The sequence below is a fragment of the Ascidiella aspersa genome, chromosome 1, assembly GCF_963924565.1.
Source record: "Ascidiella aspersa chromosome 1, kaAscAspe10.2, whole genome shotgun sequence".
In the NCBI taxonomy this organism is placed as follows: Eukaryota; Metazoa; Chordata; class Ascidiacea; order Phlebobranchia; family Ascidiidae; genus Ascidiella; species Ascidiella aspersa.
The window spans coordinates 29,725,940-29,749,241 of NC_139447.1; the positions used below are offsets into that span (position 1 = coordinate 29,725,940).

Consider the following 23,302-nt stretch of genomic DNA (forward strand, 5'->3'; position numbering starts at 1 on the left):
AGTAGAGCTGCAATAGCCGTTTCTGTGAACTATTCGTTTCGATTTCAATGTACGAACAGTTGCCTCTGCAAAGACGTTATCGTTTCTTTAAGGATAACAAAGTTGTAGCAAGATGCGCAATAATATCGGATCGGAGCCGTTTACTCGATGCCAACTGGTAGTATCGGTACTTGTCTGATACTTGGGTGGTTTAGCTGCCGATTGATGTAAAATCACTATACACTTTTTAACAGTGAAAACAATTGCAATTTTCTAACTAATAACCATTTGATAAAAATTAGTAGATTAACGGGACGTAACTAAACTTTTTAACGCTGAACCAAATTTTGACCTAACAACCTGAAAACACTACGTTTGAAGGTTTTAATTTCATCTATTTGTTGTATTCGAGCATATGAAAGACCTCATTTGGTATCAGATCGCAATACGTGTTGTCCAAAATATCGGGTTTTTCAGCCTGCATACGCAAAATCGGTCTTCTAATTGCGGGGGTAAGCTACCATGGGTTTAGATTATGGTATTTTCCGAGATAAATCACTTCAAAAAGTTTAAGATTCACTATTTTTCATATGAACGACGATATTTGTCATTACTACTTCATGGTAGCCTCTAACAGTATACAAAAACGGTTATACAAACTTTTTAATCGCGTTTATTGAGAACAATATGTTCCCAAATTCGAGCGTTGCGGTATGTCTGCAGCCTTTTTGTGCTTGTCGTCATTTGTTAACTAAACGGGGCCATATAGGTATTGGTAGCCTTAAGAAGGACGGTTGGCGGTCCTATAGGCAAGCTGTTCCCCCTGTGTATACTTCTCATACAGCTTATGTATATATTTCGAACTGAAACAGGCGACCGCCGACGTTTGTTTATTCGCCAACGGTCGTTATTTCATTCAGATTTTTAGCAGAAGTACGCCAAAATCAGGCTGCAGAATACGTTACGCGGCAATTTGTGGTTCGTCAACCAGTGATATGTTCCCAAATTCGACCGTTGCGGTTTTTCTGCACCCTTTTTGAGCTTTTTGCCATGTGTTGACAACAAGGGGCCATAGGTATTGGTGGCGGTTGGTAGTCCTAGGCAGCCCGTTCCCGCTGTGTATACTTCTCATACAGCTTATGTATATGTTTCGAGGTGAAACAGGCCACCTCCGACGGTCGTTTATTTGGGTTAACCGCTGCTGCCAGCGACCCGGGCGCCGTGTTGTAGTTTGTTTGGGTTAAACCGCAGCGTCGCGGCACCCGGGGCCAGTTCGGGCACGCAGCGCCCATGACGCCTTTCCCATTCAAAGGCCAGCCCGCGACCGCTCATAGTCGTTAATAGGACCGCTAATCGCTCGCCGCTCCGGGATGGCGCCGCTCAAGCGCTCGGCAAAGCGTACTATCGATTTTTCCGGGGCCGCTCGAAACTCAATTGCGTATTGCCAGCTCGTCGATGACGACTGCTGCTGTTGGTGCGTGTTACCTGATCCCATATACACAGCGGCTGTATGAAAAGCCTGCGTATATTAAACGAGCCCCAGAGGGAATGTTCGCCGGACTTAAACTCGGTTCGCGAGCGACCACACTGTTCTTGGCGACCGAGATTAGACGCGCTTGTTGGGTTTGGACCGAGGCCAAGACGCCATTGTCGACAGAAAAGGCGACCGCGGGGTGTGAAGTGGTGTTTAGAGGAGTTGCGAAATAGCCCTGTTCGCCGTTTATAAGACTGGCCTAGAAAAGACTTAAAGGCACGCGGTAAACTATGCTGGTTGGTTCGTAACGTTGCCTCGGTCATTTGTCCGGAATTTCAAGCTCGGCCACGAGTCCCCGCCCTTGCCCGGTTAAATATGTTTGCACAGACGCGGTCGCCTTTGGCTTAACGGCAGCCTCGACGCGCAGAAGGAAAAAGCGAGCGGTTCTTGGTAGTTCCGCCAACGCGCAAGAGTATATAGAAGGAAAGTCGCTTTCTCGTCACGGAATTAGCAAACAAAGGATCGCGGTATTTCACATCTAGCCGAAAATAGAAGTTTGGCCCAGCTGAAGTGCACAGCACCCCATACTAGATCTAAATGACAGGTTGAGTGGACAGCTACAGGAAAGTGCAGGAACTGCCGTAGTTTGGTTCATGTACGACTTATAAGCGTTGTTCAGTTGTTAACGCTAGGTTTAGTTTCACTCTTAAATCTAAGGATAAGCCAATAGGTGACGAAGTTATCAGCAGAACTTTTTATGTTTTGTTTTACGACATAATGTTTTCGGTAAATCAGCATCACGAAGTAAGATCATGTTTATCTCGTAATAGCATTGCAAAAAACATTGCTGAGGTAAACTACAGTCCAGCCTTGAAGATATACTTCGTAAGGCTTCTTTGTCATTTTAATAATCCTTTACCCTTTGAACCAAAGAAATTTTCTGATTTTATTGTTGTTAAGTGCCTTGTAAAATAGTAATATCTAAGCCACCCTTTGACCTCTATGAAGAAATAATGTGTAAACTTCGCTGCAATGCTATCAGGTATCGTGCTGTGTTTGTCGGCTGGCGGTTTGTGAGGGTTGTCCGGAAACATTTAAGGTGCTTGAAAATGTTAAAGAGTTTCGATCCGTTTAAAGTGAAGCCACATTTGACTGTAAACACGCAATTTTGAATAACAAACCATTTGGATGTGTAACATATCTAGACTACTCTTTCGCATGTAAGCTTTGCTTTTTCAACTTTATTTATCATGGCACAATGCAGGAAGCAAGCCCTATGACATATGGATCCAATATAATCAAAGTATTCTTTCGAATAACAAAATCTGCCTGAATCCGAATGGTGAAAACAAACGATTCTGGTTGCACATCAATGATAAAGATTAAACTAAGTACAGAACTTAGTAACCAAAAATCAGTTTGTTTGTATGTGATAAAAAGATTAATATATTTCGCTATAAAGCATCATCAGTATCTAAATACATAACACAAATTAAGATTTTTGCTGTAAAATTAAACATTTTACCTCTTTTTCATATAGCCGAGCGATTGAAACGCCCACAGTACACTAATGTACATGTTTGATCCCGACGGCAGTCAATAAATTCCCGGTAAGCCTCTGCAGTCGACTTCTTGCCAGCCTATATAGTGCCGTTATTAAATTGGCAGGATTAGCTCGCATCTTGTGACGAGAGCGGCTTACACGAAGAGAGCGAACCTACACACTTAGACCTGCGCATTTTTCCAGGAAGAAGCAACTGAAAACTTGCGCAAATGCAGGGTTTCAACCGCGCTCGAGGTAGCGGAAAGTGAAACATTTTCAAAAAGGTCGTAAAGTTACATTTAGGCGAGGGCATTCAGATTTTAAGCAGGCTTTTGCTAACAGGATCATTAAGAAAACGTTACACAGCAATTTGTAGTTCGTTACCCGATGAAACAATGAATTTAAAATGTGATTTCGTGCAACGGTAGTGATCTACTTATTATGCACAATTTGTTGGCCTTTTTTACCTTTTACTGCCGGAAAACATTAAAGATAGAGAAGAGGCTTGCTGGATACAGCTGCCGTCGAAAATCAGCCTGTCCATCATAATAATGTAGCGGCGCGCGCGTCGTAACGTAGCCCGAATCAAAATTGTCCGAGAAAATTCGATACGCCAGCGCCGAGCAGAAAGATATCTCGCTCTCACGCCACCGCCGTCCTTGCGACATCTGACCCGTAAAGACACAGCGACAACCTGTAATCGCGACCCGGGCCTTTAATGTTTTTGTAAAGGCACGAGATACGGTAGAGAGCTGATAGCGCGGGCGCTGATTGTTTTTGTTTTGCTCACTCTGTTCACAGGTCGTTAACTTTAGCACGTAAGGCCTGAGTTGCAGCGGGCGCTGCCACATCACAGGAAAGTGACGGAGCGGGAAATGTCAGCGGAATGGCCGCCGCGCTCGAAACGCAAACGAAAACGACGGTCAGCGATGGATCACAGGCTTGGAAATGTCCTGAGGCGACCTTCGAGACTTCGACGGAAGACCAGAGTTCACTGGCTGGCACTCAAGTCGCACTTGAAGCGCACTCGAGAATTTCCGAGTCCAGCAACAATTCGCCCAAGAGCCCAGGCCGCTATTGCCGCTTTAGCCAGCGGCCTCAACAACAACAAAAACAACAGCTACAGTCCACTACTATGTCCACTGCCCGGCTTCAAAGCGCTGCGACGCGTGAAATCGGAGACCCCCTGGGCTGGGAGGCCGAAACACCCGGGCACCAGGGCGTCGTAAACGGAGACTTCCGCTGGAACCTGTCGGCGCTCAAGTCATACCAGGTCGGCTCGACCAGCGCCATCTACTCGTCGCTGCAGAACATGAAGCACATCACCGCAAGCATGGAGAGCCTAGCGCGCTCGCGGCAATCCGGCAAATCGCCCGTCAGCGGCGGCGAATCGTTAAGGGCGGCATTCGACACGGTGCCTGGCCATCGTGACGCAAGTCCAGGGGGCGTGACCGACCCGCCGGCCTCATTGCACGGGGGTGCTTCGGCGCTGCTGGTGCGTGACGACCGCGAACAGCACTCGGCGTTGGGCGCGCAAGAAAAACGCCGACTGGCTCAGCCGACGCGCCACACTTGTCCGCTCAGGCGCCCGGAACCGAACCGCGCACCCATCGTCGCCGCATTGGACTGGCCGAGGACAGCAACAGCAGAAGAATCAGCACACTTAACGCGCGCCGCAGATGCGAAAGAAGCCCTTAGCGCTGATAAACTCAGTGACAGTCCTGAGGTGACGAACTGTCACGACGCCGCGGAAGTTTCGCTCAGAGCGCGCCGCCCCAACGCCAGCCGCAGCAGTCCTGTGGCTGCAGCTAATCAAATTTCAGACGAGGAATCCCATTCAGAGGCGGAACGCGTGGCCGTTCAAGTTGTTAACCACAGCAGCGGCCATTCGGCGCTCGACTCGCTAAGGCAAGGAGCCTTATCCAAGTTAGTCGACTGTCACCGTTACCGTTGTGCAGAATCAGCAGCAGTTGTAGACTCGCACCTCGTCGGAAATAAAAACAGCAACAGCAGTTCTTGCCGTTCGACAATCGCACCCGGGTTCAATGGTAATGTGCTGAAGCCCGGGATTGTTTGTCGTGAATCGAGGCACTCTCTCTGTGTGACTTTCGCCGACAATGTTCCAACCGCAAATGGAAGCGTAAACGGAAAGAGGTTTGGATCGCTCGCGGACCTACGGAAGGGCAGAGCTGCACCGAGCGGCAACAGTAGCCATCAATACCCATTCGGCAACAGCAACTGTTTTACCCGACCGGTAGAATCTTCGCCTGAAAACTCGGATCGTAAGCGTCAGTGCAAGTCGCTGACCGACCTAACGGCCGAGGACTTTGTGAGCAGCCCCTGTACTTCCATTCACGACCGTCGCCAGCAGCAGAAACTCTCCGCCAGCCAAGTGCAGCTTCAAAGCGGCACAATGAGCAACGGCAGGTCACGCATCGTCAAGTTGATCACGGGGCACAGTCGTCCCACTGCGCAGGTAACGTATGTGTGGTGCATAATTGTGTATTGGCTGTGTTTGGCGAGGGCTCGCGCGTCATGCGTAAAGCAAATTTATTGTAGGGTGTAACACGATACGAGGAGCCCAGTCGTCGCGTGAGGAGCCGCGAAGCGCCGACTTACTTGTTTCGAGAATAATTGCCTGTACAGCTGCTGCCTGTATAACTGTGTAGCTGTCCAGTCGGGCTGTATATCTGTGTGTAGCCCACTGATCGCGCTCACATTTTGTATTTCGCCAGAGCGGTTCGGCGTCGACAGGCGTCGCTTCCGACAAGCCGAAGAACATGACCAAGCGAAACGGAAGCAACGGATTACGTGGTAGATTCAAGGCCGATCCTAGAGCTGCAGTTGACAAGAAAACAGGCGGATCGACGCCACCGGGGCGAATCGGCAGCGTGAGCTCGTCAAGCGGCTCCGAGGTTTCCGATCCGGCCAAGAGCCCTGCCCTTAGCGGCGGCCGGAAGGCGCCAAAGCTGCCCAAGGCCCTGTTCCCGTTTATGCGAAAAAATCGCAAGCGCCAAAGCGCAACGGCGTCGGGTACCACAACGTCAACTACAGCATCAGCAACGCAAAGGCAGCCGCTCAAAGCGCGTGGGCCAGAACCGGATTCAAAAGCGCCCCGCGACGAAACGGATCAAAAGACAAGCGTAAATACGAAGCAATCAGCCCCGAAAGTTGAAGAAATCGGCGCTGATCCATCCCCGGCCGTCGGTTTCCGCAAAATAAAGGCGAGTTGCAATAGAAAAATAGATTTCCTTGCGCATCCCTTATAGTTGTCACAGGTTAGGTTACCCCGAGCGTTGTTATTTCCGCTGTTGGAATCATATTACTATAGGCGCAAGTTTAGATTTCAATCGCTCGTCCAGCGTGCATTTGGCTGCGATTATGGTTGACCGGCTTCAATCAGCGGCAAAACGCGAGCGCCTTTCAATTACAAGAAATCGGTCGATCGCCAAATTGCTGCTATGGACCGTAATTTGGGGGTGATTTCGTCGGAATGGCGACTGTGCTTGCGAGCCTATGCGCTGATGCCGTGCGAGACGTTTAACCCAGTGTGCCGCAGTTACGGGATCTGCAGCGGTCATTTCGTGTTAAAAACGTAAAGCAGGCGTGGGTTCGGTTTACGTAGCCCGTGCTTAGCATTTAGACCCAAAATAAAAAAAAACCAATGGTCACTGGGCAAATCGGTAATTTCAGCCTGCCATACAAACACCGCGCCACTTTAACGAAAAGGACAATATTGTTAAATTTAGATCTTAAATTTACCTACAACTCAGTATTGTGGGTTGTCGTAAAATAATAACACAAAAATGTAATTTGTTTAGTTTAGCAAAGGTCTTAGTTTCTAAAACAAAGCTTCGTCCGAAAATGCGACTTTTCTTAATATATTGTTTGGCACGTAATTCTCGCGCAAAACAAAGAAGGGAGTTTACAGCAGGCTATTCCATCGGCAGGGGATCTTTTAAAACAACTTTTGTCGTGCAGCAGTGGAGTTTCGAAATGGAACGATCTTCCTTTGAACTTGACACCGCGCTGAAAATTTTATTTATCTAAAAACATAACAACAAAGTCACGGTAAAACGAAACCGAAAATCGCTCAACAGCTTTCATTTAGCTTGATGCCTGTACCCCTTTGTAGCTGCGATCTGACGCATTTTTTACATTGGCTGTATTATAAATTGATCCCTCCTTTATGGTAGATAGGAATCGCTGTTTAGCTATTCAGTAAAAAGGCTTGGGCTTTAGGATCTTACCATACGCTTTAACAACGTTTTTTCATTCTTGTTTAAAGGTATGTTGTGGTATTTTAACGTCGTTTAAACAGCACACCAACGTGTTCAAAGCGGTTAATCATTGCCGGCGAGTGTTCCCTTACCAGAACTCGGTCAATTAATTACCGACGAGCCGCACTCGTTCACGGCCGCGTCGCCAAGACCGTTCGATCGCTCACGATTATGACATCACGGCGACTCGATGGTCCCTCGGCGCGCAATAACAATGCGACGCCCTTCCGTCATCAACAGCTCGCTATATATATATATACGATCGAACGTGTATAATACGAAGAACGTGTTTGCGCGAGCGGCGACACTTGTAGTTGCATTGTCCCGCGGGACCGGGCGACCCGTCAGTCGGGCAGCAGCGCGTAACCCTAGCGCCTTTTTGTGCCGACCGTGTGAGCGCTGTGGCCACAACAAACCCTCCGATGCCTTTTGTGTGTCGTGTTTCTTGCGCCCGATTGAAATCCAACAACCCAAAGCCCTATAGGTGGTGGCAACTTCGATACATCGCCCGGCCGCGTATCCTTTCGCGTTTTGTTTTTGCTTTTTGCGCAGTGTTGCCGGTGCTGGCGCGCGGGGTGGGGCGCACTGGCGTTGTTTACCGCTCTCCTTGGAATTTTTTTGGGCCAGGGCGCCTGGTATTCGCGGCACGCGTGAACACCTGCGGGTTGATTTATACGTTTATTCTGTGCCTAAACAAGTAACTTTGAAATGACCCCAGTCAAAGATAAGTCAAGTCAATTTGCCCTAAAATGTCAATTTAAGTCTTTCAAACCAGTGACTATAAAGAAATCAAACAAACATTTAGGACTAAGCGTTAAGTAAATGCTTTTACTAGGCATGGTCTTTGAAGGCAATGTTTTTTTTGTTATATTCAAACAAGAATTTCCAAAGGAACTTCGAATTAACTACATCGTTTTAGGACCGCCTCTTTATCTAGGGCTGGAACGTGATTCCTAACTCAGCTTGTATTTTGTGCACTAGGTCAATTCGAGTCCTGGCCGGAGGAACGTCCATGCAGATTACGCGTCACGTGTCACCAGGGAACGGAGAAGGTCGTCGTCAAATGACAGAAACGGTAAATAACCAACCTTTGGAAGTGTTACTGTAAGCACAGTTTTACGACCAAAGTTCCAGCTTTTTAAAATTTGCTACAAAACGTGTGGCGTTGTTTTGTTTCTTTAAAAGGTCAAAATCTGATAAATTATTACCCCCCCCCCCCCCAAAAAAAAATGCAGTAATCCACCCAACCGTGCGCATGCATTTTAAGTAGTGTAGAATATTTAATCACACTTTGTCTGATAAACATAGGCTATAATTAAGGCGTATCGTAAACTACGTCATCATACCACACTTTAGTTAGAAATATGCGACAAGATATTGTCAGTTTTGTTTTATTAATTCCCTTATCCTCAAATGCCAGGAAACGCCTATTTTATCGTCTCCAAAATGTTTTGAATTCCCCAATAATACAATACAGCATGGCGAAGAAGATATAGACAGTGCCTCGGGCAAGACATATGTTACGAATAGGGTTTCTCTATGATCGCGCATCTTATATTAAATAACAACAAAGTACGTGTGCATAACACGATATTGGCATATAATACGTCAAAATTGTAAGGTTAATCAATGCGATAGCCTCACATGACGTTAGATTTTTGCAACAGTGTTTCTTAAGTGATGAATAGTTTACCCTGGGCCTCGAGTCAAAGAGATTTTTGAATAGTGAACCAACTATAGTACGGGTAAACGAGGGTTGAATTATTTATTTTTTATACTGCTATTTGTACTCATTGCGAAACTTGTACCGATCCATAAAAAAATCTTCCAGTGAACATCTTTCGCCGTGAATTTACCATAAAAATGCAGTCAATTCAAGAACAACAAATGTTTCTACAACAACAATGCGTCCACAAACAATCTCGCACCCACTGTTGCTTATGTCTACCACGTACAGTCGTACAATCTACAAATTTGGCGTTTGGGCGAAGACATACAGTTTTCTCTGCTAGGGGTGATTAAAACATGTAAAGAAACACTGTATTTCTACGGAAATCGCCATTGCGTTAGTTTGCGTGCAACGTTGTTTTCTTCCATAAAAAGTGTGCAATCTTCACGCATTTAGACAACACAATTTAGGCGTTAAAGATGGCTCCATATACCATTGCTGCTGCAATTGGCAAGCTTTAATGCAACAACTTATTTTGCGAAATCAACCCTGTAATTTAGTAGTATGGCCGAATTTGGCGGCCTTTAACTCTTTTAACTTAAACTATGTGACTCAGTTTGCAGGTATTTCAGAAAACTCCTAATTGAGACGGAACGAACCGCTCCCAATTACCAGAGTAAACCATAAGAGAAATTGTATCCCTTTGCAAATCCTATTCGGTCCGCGCCCAAAACAAGCCGCTTTCGTCCAACTACGACGTTTACCGAGGCTGAGCTTCTCGTCCTGTTTTCGAATAATTATGGCATTTTGATAAATGGAATAATTTGTTTCATTTTTGTACATTCGTCTCTCTAAACTGGAAAACGGGCCATTGCTGTGTATTACACGAAACCGTACACGCACAGCGAAGTTGCGTTTCTTAGCTGCTTTGGCTTTTACCAATTATGGTCAGGCTGGGCGACGAGGCGCTAATTCGAACTCCGAGCCCACTTAGGTATTTTTGTGAGGCCAACCGCTCGCTGTATAATGCGTTTACTTGGCCACATCGAACAAGGGCGATCAGGCACCTTTTTGTAGCACATTTTGACCTTTATTTACTCCTAGTTCAGTAACTGCGATTCTCACCAGGTATTCACGTTTAAATTCCAGCCCGCGAAAATAATAGGTTTCTGACTTGTGCTGCGTGCTGTAATTGTCTTGTGCGGTTGAATTGCATTATTTTGTGTTTAAAAATCACACGAGACGGGTAGAACTAAACCCCATATACAAGGCGCCTTTTAATGCGTAAAATTTATATTTAAATTTTAGACCTTGCTGACTGATTGTTGTTTTTAGTGCGCTTCTCAAGCTATATACAAATAATTTAGAACTTTAATCGTCGGCCTTGTGTGTTCTGTTGGATTGCTAGATTCTGTTGTGGAAACACGTACTTAGCTTACTTTACAGAAAACCAAGCTTTTCTTCTAAAAAGCGCATTTAAGCATAAATTGGATCCGGCTGCCTTTGACGGGCTGGCCTGCAACGCAATGCGGCGTGTTGGCACCGGAAACCGGCATTTGGACGCTGGCGTTACTCTTGCGTTCAACGATCAACTGCTTTATTTCCTTGCCGAATCGAAGCCGTCGCCTCGGGTTATGGGAGGACGACGAAGTGCGATGAAATAGTTTTGCTGACGCGCGTGGCATTAATTACGTAATGCGGGATAAGGTCCAACCTTGATTAAGATTACCTTTCTGTAATGCGGCGGAAGAGATTAAAATAACGTGACCGTGAACAAAGTAAAAGAGCCTAATGGCGTCGTTGGTCATCCCGGGCACACTTTAGAATGGATTAAGATATTAAAGCGTTTAAAATATTTGTCCATTTCTTTTCGCGTCCTGAGGTATCTATATGCTACTGTGGCCAATTCCAATAGAACAACTACGATTTCGACATCAGCCATGTGATATTATACTGTTAATACATCACGCGGACTAATGTAGGAAGTGGTGAAAAATATTCAATGAAATGATCCCGATGCGATTGATGTATATTTCAGTCTTAATCGTCGCTTTTCCAGACCGCCACTTAAAGCTTCGGTTTGCACAAGCTGACATACCTACTCACATGACGAACGCGCGTACCTGTACCTTGCATTTAAAATTCCGATTTAGCCGCGAAGTCAAATCTTTGCAAAAGCGAAAGACTCCTTCTTGAATCACAGTTTCGTGCAGTTTCCGCCATTTTTATAACCGGTTTAAAGAGTTTTTAGCGTGCCATGTTTTTTTGTCCAACACGTGTTTTTACCTCTTGGCATGTTTATATGCCCACTTTGAAATGAGCTAGGAATAAATTTGCAATCTCGGTTTTCTTCTACCTAACAGATGTTAACACAACTATGTGCTAATTGATGTGTTCATGTAAAGAGGCTAACGAGTGGTTATTAAACGTAGATTATAGATACAAGTACAGATTGTCTGCATTTCAATTTCACAACCCGTTTTTTTGGTAAAATGTCACACCAAAGCGTTTAAAGGGCAGCAAGCAAAATCAAAGGTATCCACGCGCATCGGTCCATCGAATGCAGCGCATTAAGCACACAAGGTCGCACGGACTCCCCAGGACTTAGATTGGCGGTTGTTGTTTTTGGGCGAGCTCGCAGCTGCCCGGCCACCCTTGGTCCCGCAAAAACCGCCACCTGCGAAGCGTCATCCGAGCCACCCGCAACAGCAGCGAGATATGGAGAGATGTACAGCGCGATAACGCGAGGCTTCTGTCTGTCTCCAACGCTTTGTCTCTGTTCTCACATTAAGCCACTTTACGCGGCCGTTTACATAAGGGCCGGCTCTGAATTTTTGCCACGATTCGTGACGTTTTCGCACTCTTTAGACTGCCGATTTTTTATTGAGTGATGAAATGGAGTCTACACTTTCCCTGTTTTGTTGGAAAATTAGTGGGAACGTATAGAGGAACACAGGGACCAGAAAAACATTGTCGGCCTACTTTTAACTGGCCACGTAAGACGGCCGATTCGCGGTCGCTAAATGCGCATCTTGCTTTGGCGTTTAGAAAACAAACAGCAGCTCACGCGAGCAAGATTAGGCTCTCAGTCGTCCCGAGGCATTCCGTGCATAACGGGGATGGTCGAACCGCTTATTTGCATCGTCACTCATTCTGTCGGGAATCGCAGTTAGCATGGCCGCTCTGCTTTCAAGATGAAACCGCTTAGTGCTGCCCAACTTACGGAGTCGGCTTCGAATACAATCATATTTAATACTGACAAAAAAAACTTCTCGACTTCAACAAGACTTGGACTCGTACCAATAAAATATAGCACATTAAACGGCAAAACAGCTCATAAAAGTTTCAAATACACAGATGTAAATTAACATTTAAAAAAAAATTAAAATTTCGAAATTATTTTTTTTGTCGATTAGATTTGCAATTCAGGTGCTGGATTAAATGTTAAATTAAAAACACGTATTGTATGCTTAACGAGCGTTCACAGTTTTGCTCAATCAAAAACGTAAAATTGTCTAAAATATTTATGTTTTAATCAACCAGCGATTTATAAACATGCTAAAAAACGCACAAAGAAGAAACAACACGTTCATACATTTTTTTTACATATTGACAGCAAAGCCAAATTACGCATCGTAATGGGTCAGTTGCGACATTAATTCTCCAATTTTTAGCCGCCAAATATCTGTCTGAGCACGAAATCCCAATCAATCCATTTACGATTACAGGTTCCAGCCCGGTTGCCTCCGAAACGCCGGCGTCGTCGGCGCCAACGCCGGCTACAGAAGCGACAAAAGCGGTCCGCCGCAGCAGCGGCAGCTTCGACGGCGTTGTTATGAGAGCTGACGCCCGGCCGCGACGCAAGCCCAGACTTCGTTACAGCGTCGAGATCTCGTCCAGTTCGGAGCGTCTCGACTCGGAGCAACCTGAGAGGCCTGTTTCTTTCACGGGCGGCGAGCGCTTCCTGATCGGCGCTGGCTCTTGCGACCCGAGTGTTACGTCACAGCAGAAAAGTCAGACAGTTACCGCCGCCACGGCCGATGTCCACCCCGGCAGGTCGCTCCTGCAAGCCAAGGGGCGCAACCACAGCTACGCGGCGCGCCAGTCGACTGTTGAAGATGAGCAGGCTCGAGCGTTGAGAGCCCAGGCAGCCAACAGGTAACTTTAACCACGCCCACCGGTGCTACTGGTGAGCGTACGCCGGTGGAAAACGTTTCGCTTGCGTGCTTTAGAGGCCCCCAGACTATACTGGCTCGCTGGTTGGATACTCAATGCTTAAAGCAGTGTTTCTCAGCCTTTTACGACTAGCGGAACCCCTCAGAAATAATAAGTAGATTGCGGTACCCCTATAAGGTTTATCGTACGCAAATCACTAGAATGTCACCATAAACGTAACTTGAACAAGACACGTCAACTCTACACAACGTAGAAAGTTATAATTAGATTTATTAGATTCTAATTTTACACAAAAAGTTATAAGAGTTTAGCAAAATCCGATTCTTAAAGATTCCCAAATATGCCGCGGCACCCTTGAGGATAGAAATGTCACCCCGGGGTGCCGCGGCACCCCGGTTGAGAACCACTGGCTTAAAGAAATACATAAGAGCCATCAATATAATAAATGTGACGAACTTTTCGTAATTTTTTTTAACATTCGAAAGGAAGTATTTCCAGGTGGCTTTGCTGGGGATTTTACTCTTGCAAAAATAATCTTCACCACGGGATTGGTTGTTTTAACTATGTTGCATCTTGTCTTACTTTATAACTTCATACCATTTTGTTACTTTCTGGGACTGCTTTAGTTACAAACTGTGCTTGGAAAGTTGTGTTGCCCTTCCACCGGACTTCAATGTTCAAGTTCTTTACGCTCTACTTGCAAACAGTCGTTTTTAAGCTTGTTGCCAGACTTGGGCGACTCGATAAATTCCAGGTTTTCTAATTTCATAAATTAGAGCAAAAATGCGGCTAATTCGAATCTAATTTATGCAATCGGGCTTTTCATCTATTTGGACTTCAATACGGTTCAATGTGCTTTGTGCATGACCCAGCAAAACAACCGCAGAGATGACGCACGACTTGGCTGTCTAGCGTTTCTTTGCGAACTCGCGTTCTTGGTGGGTGAGTCGCCGTGGGTGTAGCTTACTCCCTTCATTTCCCGAGGAATTCGTGCGGTTTGGAATGAATGGGCGACGAGGAATAAACGGCGTCCGGGTTCACTGCCGCACAAAAACCTCAATTGACATAGGGAGGTACCATCAGCGCGCGCTCGTGTGTGTGTACGTGAATCTCAACTTTCCTAACGTTAGAATTTAGAGCACCATGATAAATTTTTCCCGGAACTACATTTGGGCTGACTTTATTCCAATAGTCTTCTATTTAGGAATGCGCAAGGTTTGCTTATTTAACGGCGCAGGGCCTTAAGTGGGAGCAAAAATATATAGAAACGATCAAATTTAAAGCACCTTTATAAAATATTTCCCATAACTACATTTAGTTGACTTTGTTTCAATAGTCTTCCATTCAGAATTGGACAAGTTTTGCTCATTTAATGGCGCGAGGCCTTTAGTCTAAACAAAAATTTATTGAAACGATCAACAATTTACACCCGTTCGGCTTTGAGATTCCATGGACCCCAAGCTAATCGCCTACCGCGTAAATTAGTATCTCGTAGTTCCAGAGCTGCAGTTTTAAACTGTCCTGGCCGGGCTTTAAGGCTACATCATCCTGTGGAATGTTTGTTTAAAGGACTTCGACTGAATTTCACGCGCGGATCTTGATCAATATTTGCGTGCTATCTTTGCTAAGCACATTAGGCCGTCGGGTAAACATGAAGCGGAAAACAGAATCGATTTCATCTATAAGAGCATCAAAAGCGGCCAACACTTTCGTTGTTTTGCTTGCACTTATAATTTGTTGCACCTATTTGGGAACAACGCCATATGCCACTGTCAAAATAAACGGTGGAAGCCTATTGCTATTTTAATGTATTTGTTATTATAAGAGGCCTAAATTTTACGCTTTTCGGCCATCAATCGATTCCCCTTATCACTTCCTATAGTAATTTTTCAGAGTTTATTTAAAATCCGGAAGGTACTCTTTACGATTAAGTGTGCGGATAATTCAATGATGGACAGCTTGGTAAACAAGTAAAAGAAGCCAAGTTACGTATCATTATGGTTTCTCAAGCACGTTTAATTCAAAGTCATTACATCAAAACATAAATGTTCAATTAGTAACATTTTCAACGTCGTTTGACTCCAATAGCACACCGCATATCCCCAAGGTACAACTACGCGTATCACACAAACGTGTAGTTACGCCAAGTTTGCCCAAAATAAGTTTTACGAAATGATAATCACAAGTCAAGTCATTTTAAATGTGCTCGTATGGTCATGTGCGATTGGTTGTAGTCAAACAAGGCTAACATGTCTTGTTTTTCTATTTATTTAAATTTTCTGTCAATGGGACGAAAATATAATAAAGTTTTGAAATAATTCAATTAAACAATGTTTTCTCGGCACTTTAACAATGGTACAAACAGCCAATGCTCACCAACGCGGATGCCATAGAAGACGACCAATAAATGTTTGCACTTTCTTTTCGCAGGCGTTCCCTAAACCTGGACTGTCCGAACCTGGCCGAGCGCATTACATTCGTCGCTTCCCTGCCCGGACCGGAGACGGCAATCAACGGGAGCAAGAGCAGCAGTTGCCTGACCGGGATCAGCACCCCCAGGTCCCACATGGGGCGTCTCTCGGTGCCCCACGGGGCCAGTCTCTCGTCCAGTTTCGCGTCGGTTTTCGAAGACGAGTTGCTCGCGTCCAACTCGAGGCCGCTTGTCGTCGGCGATTCGGAAGCAGCGAGCCCGCCAGACGACGGGGAATCTCCAGTTCGCGAGCAGCCGCCGCCAACGCAGCCTCAAAGGGTTACATTGCGCATGCGCCGCTCCCAGTCGCTGTGCAAGGACAAGCTCACGCTCAAGATAGCGGCCATCAACCGGCGCTCGGTGTCACCGTCGTTTAACGTTGGTGACGACACCTTCGGACCGTCACGCTCCATCGCCGACAGCCTCGGTGACGACCAGCAGCAGCAACAGCAGCAGCGACCAGCAGGCAAGCATCTAGAGCGGCGCTTTCAGTCCTGTCGAGACTTTGGCGTCGCGGCGCGTCCCAGTCAGCCTATTAAACCGACTACGCCCAAGCCGCGCAAGATGAGCGCCGCCAGCGGAGGCAGCAACAGCTCTCTGAACCGCTTTAGCTTCCGCCTCTCGCAGCAGAACCTGGCCACGTGGAGCGAGCACCAGCAAAGAGCTATCAGTAGCAACGCGCAGCCAAACCAAGGCACTATCATGACGACGGTGGAATCCCAACCAGGTCAGTCGGCTGTTGTGGGCATGTTTTGACTAGGGCCGCGGAGTCGGAGTCGGGCTGGGGAATCGGGGCTCGGCGGATTCGGTTTGTTTTATTGGAGTAGGACTCGGGTCTCGGGCTCGAGAAAGGCCACGTAAAACTACCCGAGTCCCAAGTCCGACTTTTAAAACTGATATTACCGCAAACTTTAAATTGTGAAGGTGGAATAGCACATGGTGAAAATTTTATGATTATATGACAGCCCTATACAAGTGGATTGCTAAATATCTACCGTATTTAGTCAATTGGCGGAATACAGGCTGTAGAGTCTAAGCTGGACTCAAGACTCGACGAAATCGCATATTTTGCCGGAGTCGGACTCGGTATTCGGAAGTCAGACTCGGGTATATTTTTTTTAGCTGGAGTCGGACTAGGGAGTCGATCTCGGGTTATTTATAACCAGCTCAGCAGCCCTAGTTATGAATATTCTAACATCAGCCTGGCTCTCATTTTTAACTATACTTTTGTACCGTTGTTAAAGATCTCTTGAATACCTTACTTCAACATTTTCCACAGTTTTGACTGCGCGGCTAATTTTTAATATTGGCGCGTAAACGTTTCGAAAATAACGTACCCGGTACGACTGATTTTTAATGGGCTATGTGAACTGACCTAATTTAATCTTTAAGCGGATTGTCATTGTTATGGATTTCGGTTACAGGCTTCAATTAGGTATAGGTACAATGCTGTTCAGTGGGCCACGGGGTTTCAAAAATATAAATTGACTTTAATAACTCAAGTTTTGTATATTTATATACTCGTCGCTAATTAAGGTGTTCGAGCCTTTGTGTTAGACTTTAAACAATGTATATTTACTAATTTTGGCTTAAAGAATCTACAAACCGTGACCATACCTAAAGTTTATATTAAAGCTGAGAAGTGTAGACCAGGGCAAGTTTTTCGGGTAGTAAAATATGCAGTGTTGCAAACGAATCGCTTTTTTTAAACAACCTAAATCCCCGTCAAGACATTTTTCACAATTAGAAGGTCAACACGACCAAGTCCAAGTCATTTCCATAACAAGTCAAGTCATTCTCTTCCAAAATAAATATTAAACTTACAGAATCGGCCAATACGCTTCATTCTGAGCAGTATTTCGCATAGCAAGTATCGAAGACGAAATAGAAAGTTAAGAATTTTGCAATTGGCGTAAATACCTTAATTTTAAATAGATTTTGTTAACTAACGCACTTAAATATAGGTAATTTGCGTAACCGACATATATTTAAATCATTTTTTTTGTTATATTGATGTAGCCTCATTTTTCTCGAAATACTTGAGTCAAGTACAACTGTTCTCTATTTCATTTCTAATGTAAAACATATTGCACGACCCAGTCCCCAAATTTGTTCCACATACCTTTAAGAAATGTCTCATGAAGCAGACAGCAAGAAATGTTCTGTTTATTTATTACAAACCTGAAAGTTCGCGATAAATTCTAATAAACTTCGAAGAAGTTTGGAAGCCCTAGTCTAGACGAAATATCGTACTTTCTCCAGCACTCTGTCTTTGAAAATTTACCCTGCATACTTTGAAACGCAATACTTTTTTGTCATATGAGCGACCAATCTGTAGTATGTAGAGTTTAGTTAAGACTTATTGCAAGGTGCGATATCAATTGACTAACACTATGTGGCCAAATCTTCCAAGGGAAGTACCATCAGCATTTAACGTTTGATTTGACATGCGTCAGTAAACCGAGATATATTTTTAAACATTTCCCGTCTTAACAGTCCCGTCTAAATTGCGACATTCAATAGGAACGTCTCAATTTGCACAACATCTCGTATAAGTTATTGATTCGGCGACTTACCTTACGCAAACAAACTGCCTTTCTAGTTCAATCGCATGACCGTAAAAAGGGTTGGCCAAAAGATTTCTTCCAATGTTGCCCTTTTACTTTTTGTTTAATACTATTGATTATCAAGTTGTTCAAGTTGTGAAATAAAATTGTGCAACAATCACCAAAATAACTCGCTTTGTCATCTCGTCAGTATTAAAATTTGAAGCAAACCTGGGTTGTTTGTTCGTACAGAAAAGTTTGGGTGAGAACCTGGCATTTTTACAAAATTTTCTTCTTTTTTAAATAGGTCAAATTATTCAATTTTAAATCGCTAAACATTTAGCATAAATGTGCATCGTTTTACCATGTTTCATCTCTATTATTTGGACAATTCGTCTAGTTGAAACGAGTTTCCCAAACACTACAAATGGTAGTGATGCCTGCCTTTATGCTTTGTGATCCGTAACGGCCCTGATTCTCTGTTTAGCATTGCTTTGACACATGTAGGATTTATTCACAGATTGGCCCTCAATTAATTCTCGTTATTTAATTCTTCAACTTTTCGCATAACCTTGTCAATTTGGTTAAATAACTGTTTGTTTTTGGTCCAACAACTATAAACATGGTGACTAAATAGACTCTATAAAAAGATATTGTTATGGCTATGGAGTGTACAATATGGTAAACGTTTGAGTTACTTATTTTTTTAATTTTGTTTTCCATAAATCCATTAGACATCACTCTGGTCGACAACGCAGAGGCACGACACAAAAAGCAGTCGGCCAAAAACGCTTCGATCCGCCGCAGGATGTCGCTGCAGTTCCTTAAACCACTCAATCGTGACCGTGACGACGACGTTGTCGTGAACTTTGACGGCCTGACTGGAAAGGTAATACATATCCTACCAATGCGGTACCCAAGCTAATAGTAAGGTAATAAAAAACATACCAAGGTGTGGGGGATTCAGAATTTGGTTGTTTTCATTTGTCTCCCTTTTTACACGAAATCACCTGACCATGGTTAAATAAAGGCGCTGCTATGGGGAATTAGATGTAAGTCACATGGTTCAACGTTAATTTTTAGCTCGTTCTGCAGTAATACAAATATGTAGCCTTTGTTTTTATTACATAACAACCAAATCAACATATACCTTGACACTTGGTTGCAAGGCAATCACAGGTGTTTCCCTCGCATGTTTTTCAGTTTGCCTATTGCTAATACGAATTGCGTACTTTCAAAATTAGAAAAACGTTTAAAAAACATAAAACAATCGAGACACACGGTGGTGACTCGCCATGCCGCTCGTGAACCACCGTTATACACGCACACAAATCCAATTAAACACCAAAACCCGTATCCTTAGTGTACAACACTATTACATAAAGATTGACATTTGTTGTGACGTTTGCAGTCATGTCATCCCGATTAGGCATTATGAAATCTAACAGCAGCACGCGTTTAGGCTTGTTTGCTATAAAAGGTACTCTCGGTAGCTTGACAAACCTTGCAGTTTGTTTTAGGGCGTCACGTGAGAAAGGGCAGCGTACAAAGTGCACGTACTTGGGTGTAACACGTTTGTTTTGCCAGGTCTGGTCTTCCGTTGCGGCAAATCCCAGCTAAATGAAATATAAACACTTCAAACCATCGACTTAAACCTCCCTTCACGCATTTGCAATTCTACCGTACAATCGTACATGTCTCTAACTTCGATCCAATAACAACGTAATTCATTCAAATCTTTGCCTTCTTACATGGGTTAATGTTGCACGGACAGCGTAAACTAATTAATAAGATTTATTCCTTTCTGGGAAAAGTTGCTACCTGTTACGGAACTGCTGAAATAGGATTTGCGTCGTCTTCAGGAGTTATGGGTCTCATACGGTGTCCGCGATATAAGCACATAAACAATTTTAACGTAATCCACACTAATTGCAAGGCGCTGCTGAGCCTGAGAGTGTTCATTTTACCTTCAAGGGAACACGAGGTAAACTTAATATTGTTTGAATGGTCTCTGTTTGCCAGTAGTTGCGATAATGCCTTTTATTAAAAAAACGAGAGAAACTATAACGCCAAGGTTTAAATAGAATGATGTCCAAAAGTGGACAAGGCAAATTTAACGCTAGACATGTTACATCTAAAACGGACTGGACTTATTGTTTATTTGAAACGTGTACTATGCCGGATAATATCACCACTATAAAATGGACATTGCCCCCATTGGCGGTCCTTTTCAACATTATGCTGGTGTTCTATCAGCCAAACACAGTCAAGCCAATTTTGCGCCACAATATACAAAACAGTGGAAGAACCTGACCAAATAAAAGATAGGGAGCACCTAATAAGAAACGATAGGTATATTTATAAACGCGCGCATGAGCACTACTAGTTTTTTTAAATTAATAAGACCGCAACCTGTAAATTGTGTATGTGGAATAGCGTAGGGTGGAATTTTTCCAACCATAAATTGTTGTAGGAATAAGTATATTACACCCCTATGAGTGGATTGCTGAATATCCTCATAAATTTAGTTACGTAAATGGGTGAAATACAAGCTCTGGAATCGGAGTCGAACTCGGGACTCGAGAAAATCGCACATTTGGCCGGAGTCGGACCCGTGTAAAATTTCCTTGCCCTGTGAGTAAGCTGCGCCCACTGGCGGAGCACATGTGACGCGAAAGCAAATTAGACAAAAAAACTAACAGGCAATGGATTATAAGGGGCCAAATGATGACTAAAAATAATCCGCGTTAATCGTAGCAATAAAAAAGCAAAAGAGGTTTAAACAACTTGTAGCTCAATGAAAGATTCACACACATTTTGATCAAAGATTATTTATAGCTTAGACACGTAGGCCTATTTTTATAAATAGGCATACATCAACCAAATGGAAGAAATGGGCGCGGATAACTTATTTTAAACCCATTTTAAACGATTTGAACATAATAATAAACAATGAAAATGGTATATATATAAAGCATACAACAGTAAACCATTTACCGATTTCTAATCAAAACTAATTTCAACAAAAAAATAACAGCATTAAATACTAAACCATTATCGTAATAAAGACGTTTCGATACGCACTTCTATTTTATCAGCTAATGACTGAGATCAATTCAACCTGAGCCCTACATTACAGATCCGTGCTCGACGCATGGTATACCTATTAACATTTATTTGCAGAGAACTTTCGATTAAAATAAAAATTGTATTGTCCAAATTCTTTGACGATTAAATGATAGCGGGATCACGCTGATTTTATTACAGGTAACTGACGAATGGAGGCGTCACTCGCTGGCCGAACTGGACATCGACCAGGCCAAGAGCGGAATGGGAAGAAACAGTGTGTCCTCCGCGTCCTCCGGATCTGCAACGGGAAGCAGAAACGTGAGAAGGAGGATACGACCGTTGTCGGAAGTCCAGAATCTAAAGTGGGTTTTGTTAATAATTGTTCAAAACGAGTTTGTAAATTCTATAAAATAAAACTCAATTTACGTTGTACTTTTGTACTTTTTTTGACTGATAAAAATATGTTGCGCCTAGTTAAATTAGGTAAATAGTGCCGACAAAATAGATTATTGTTCGACAAAATAGATTATTGCTGCTGGTGTAAGCTGTCTTCGAATGTGCATTTAATTTTACCGCTTTTGATATAATTTTTGTACTTTATGTCTAAATGAAGGCGTTACGGGATGCGTTTTAAGCAATACAATTCATTAAGCACGACATCTTGCATTATTTAACTTTATTCAACAATATTTATCAACTTATACCTTGACACTTACTCGATTGCAAGGCGGTCACAGGTGCATGCCACCGTTATACACACAAAAAAAACAAAAAATGGGTTTTGTGTCCGACGGTTATGAGCATTTATCCTACAAATGTAGTCGGATATGCCGCATTTGTTGAGGATCGGTGGCGATTACAAACTGTTTCATGGTGAAAACTTTGTCACACGATAACTACTTGTTTGCAGCCTGCGCGTGTTTATGCATACGATATAGAAAACCTAAAATCGTAGGATGGCCGCTCGCGATCCACAGATTCCAATATGAAAACACGACTTCTTAAATATCACCAATTTATCTTACTTTCAAGATTTTATTTATCTTAATTTCGATGAGAAACTTTAACCACGTAGAGGGCCTGCTACCATTCATGTTTTACCACTTTTTTTCAAGCAGTCTCTTCAATTGAATGAATATTCCACGAAAAGCCAAAGTCGAAAAGCCAACTGACTAGTGATAGCTGGCTTTTCGTGTAAAGCCTTAAGAGCGAAATTGATTCTAAAAAATCATTTCGAAACTGCATTCAGGCCTCTTTGTTTGATGTCTTGTTTATTAAAAATCCTCCGCCCGGTTTAGGTGGGAGGTGCACGTCATTCCGGAGCACAAGGAGGTCTCCACCTGCGGAGAGGACAAGTCTTTCGCTCCTGATGGCGCGTCCTCATCAAACTTAACGTCTAACCAGCGTCCACGCAGTCTCCAGCTAAAAAACTTCAGCGTTGCACCGCCCAGGGGCGCCCCCCAAGTCGACACTTGTCGCGAGTGCGGCTCGCCGCGAATCCAATCGCCCGTGCACGCGGCGCCACCCAGCGACCACTTCTCCTCCAATACCATATTGGCGACCCGCCTCCGGACTCTTGGGAGTAGCTTCAGCGAGGAGAACCTGTCGTCGTTAGGCGACGAGGTAAGGATTTTGCTAAGTGGGAGAGATTGGGATGGTTTAGCGCTGGGGTTCTTAAATATTTTTTTACCGCGAACCCCTTAGGAAAAATTTTACTTTACATGGACCGGTGTAGGCAAGCAATTTTAAGAGATGACGTCATAAATTTACGTCACAATATAAAGAGACTTCTGAAATCTGCTGTTTTCGGTCCAAAACTGTGAAAGTGAAATGGAACCTAAATGCATTGAGTAAAAAAACGTTTGATTGTTGATTAAACTCTTTATAGACAAACTCTCGCTTGTAGGGACAACAATACAACACAAAAAATCCACCACATTCCGCAGTTTAAATTTTTAATTACTGATGAACACGTACGCCGCGTTTCTGTGTGAGGCGTGCAGCGCCTTTGGTTTAATTTAGCGGGCGCAGGCTTTAGTGTCGCAGGATGGCAAAACGCTGGGCGTATTAATTTGCGTTGGTTTCCCGATGCATTA

The 23,302-nt window shown here is 44.0% G+C and overlaps 1 protein-coding gene across 1 annotated transcript in view; it reads left to right on the top strand.

Moving 5' to 3' along the window:
* The first annotated feature begins 3,882 nt into the window (after positions 1–3,882).
* LOC146169657 (uncharacterized) overlaps positions 3,883–23,302 on the top strand; it is a 40,826-nt gene continuing 21,406 nt past the window's right edge. Inside the window, exons 1-8 of the mRNA XM_083386789.1 lie at positions 3,883–5,472; positions 5,732–6,220; positions 8,258–8,351; positions 12,674–13,103; positions 15,552–16,318; positions 18,872–19,026; positions 21,405–21,568; positions 22,505–22,829. Of these exons, the coding sequence (XP_083242915.1) occupies positions 3,883–5,472; positions 5,732–6,220; positions 8,258–8,351; positions 12,674–13,103; positions 15,552–16,318; positions 18,872–19,026; positions 21,405–21,568; positions 22,505–22,829 (4,014 nt within the window). The remainder of the gene's footprint in view (positions 5,473–5,731; positions 6,221–8,257; positions 8,352–12,673; positions 13,104–15,551; positions 16,319–18,871; positions 19,027–21,404; positions 21,569–22,504; positions 22,830–23,302) is intronic.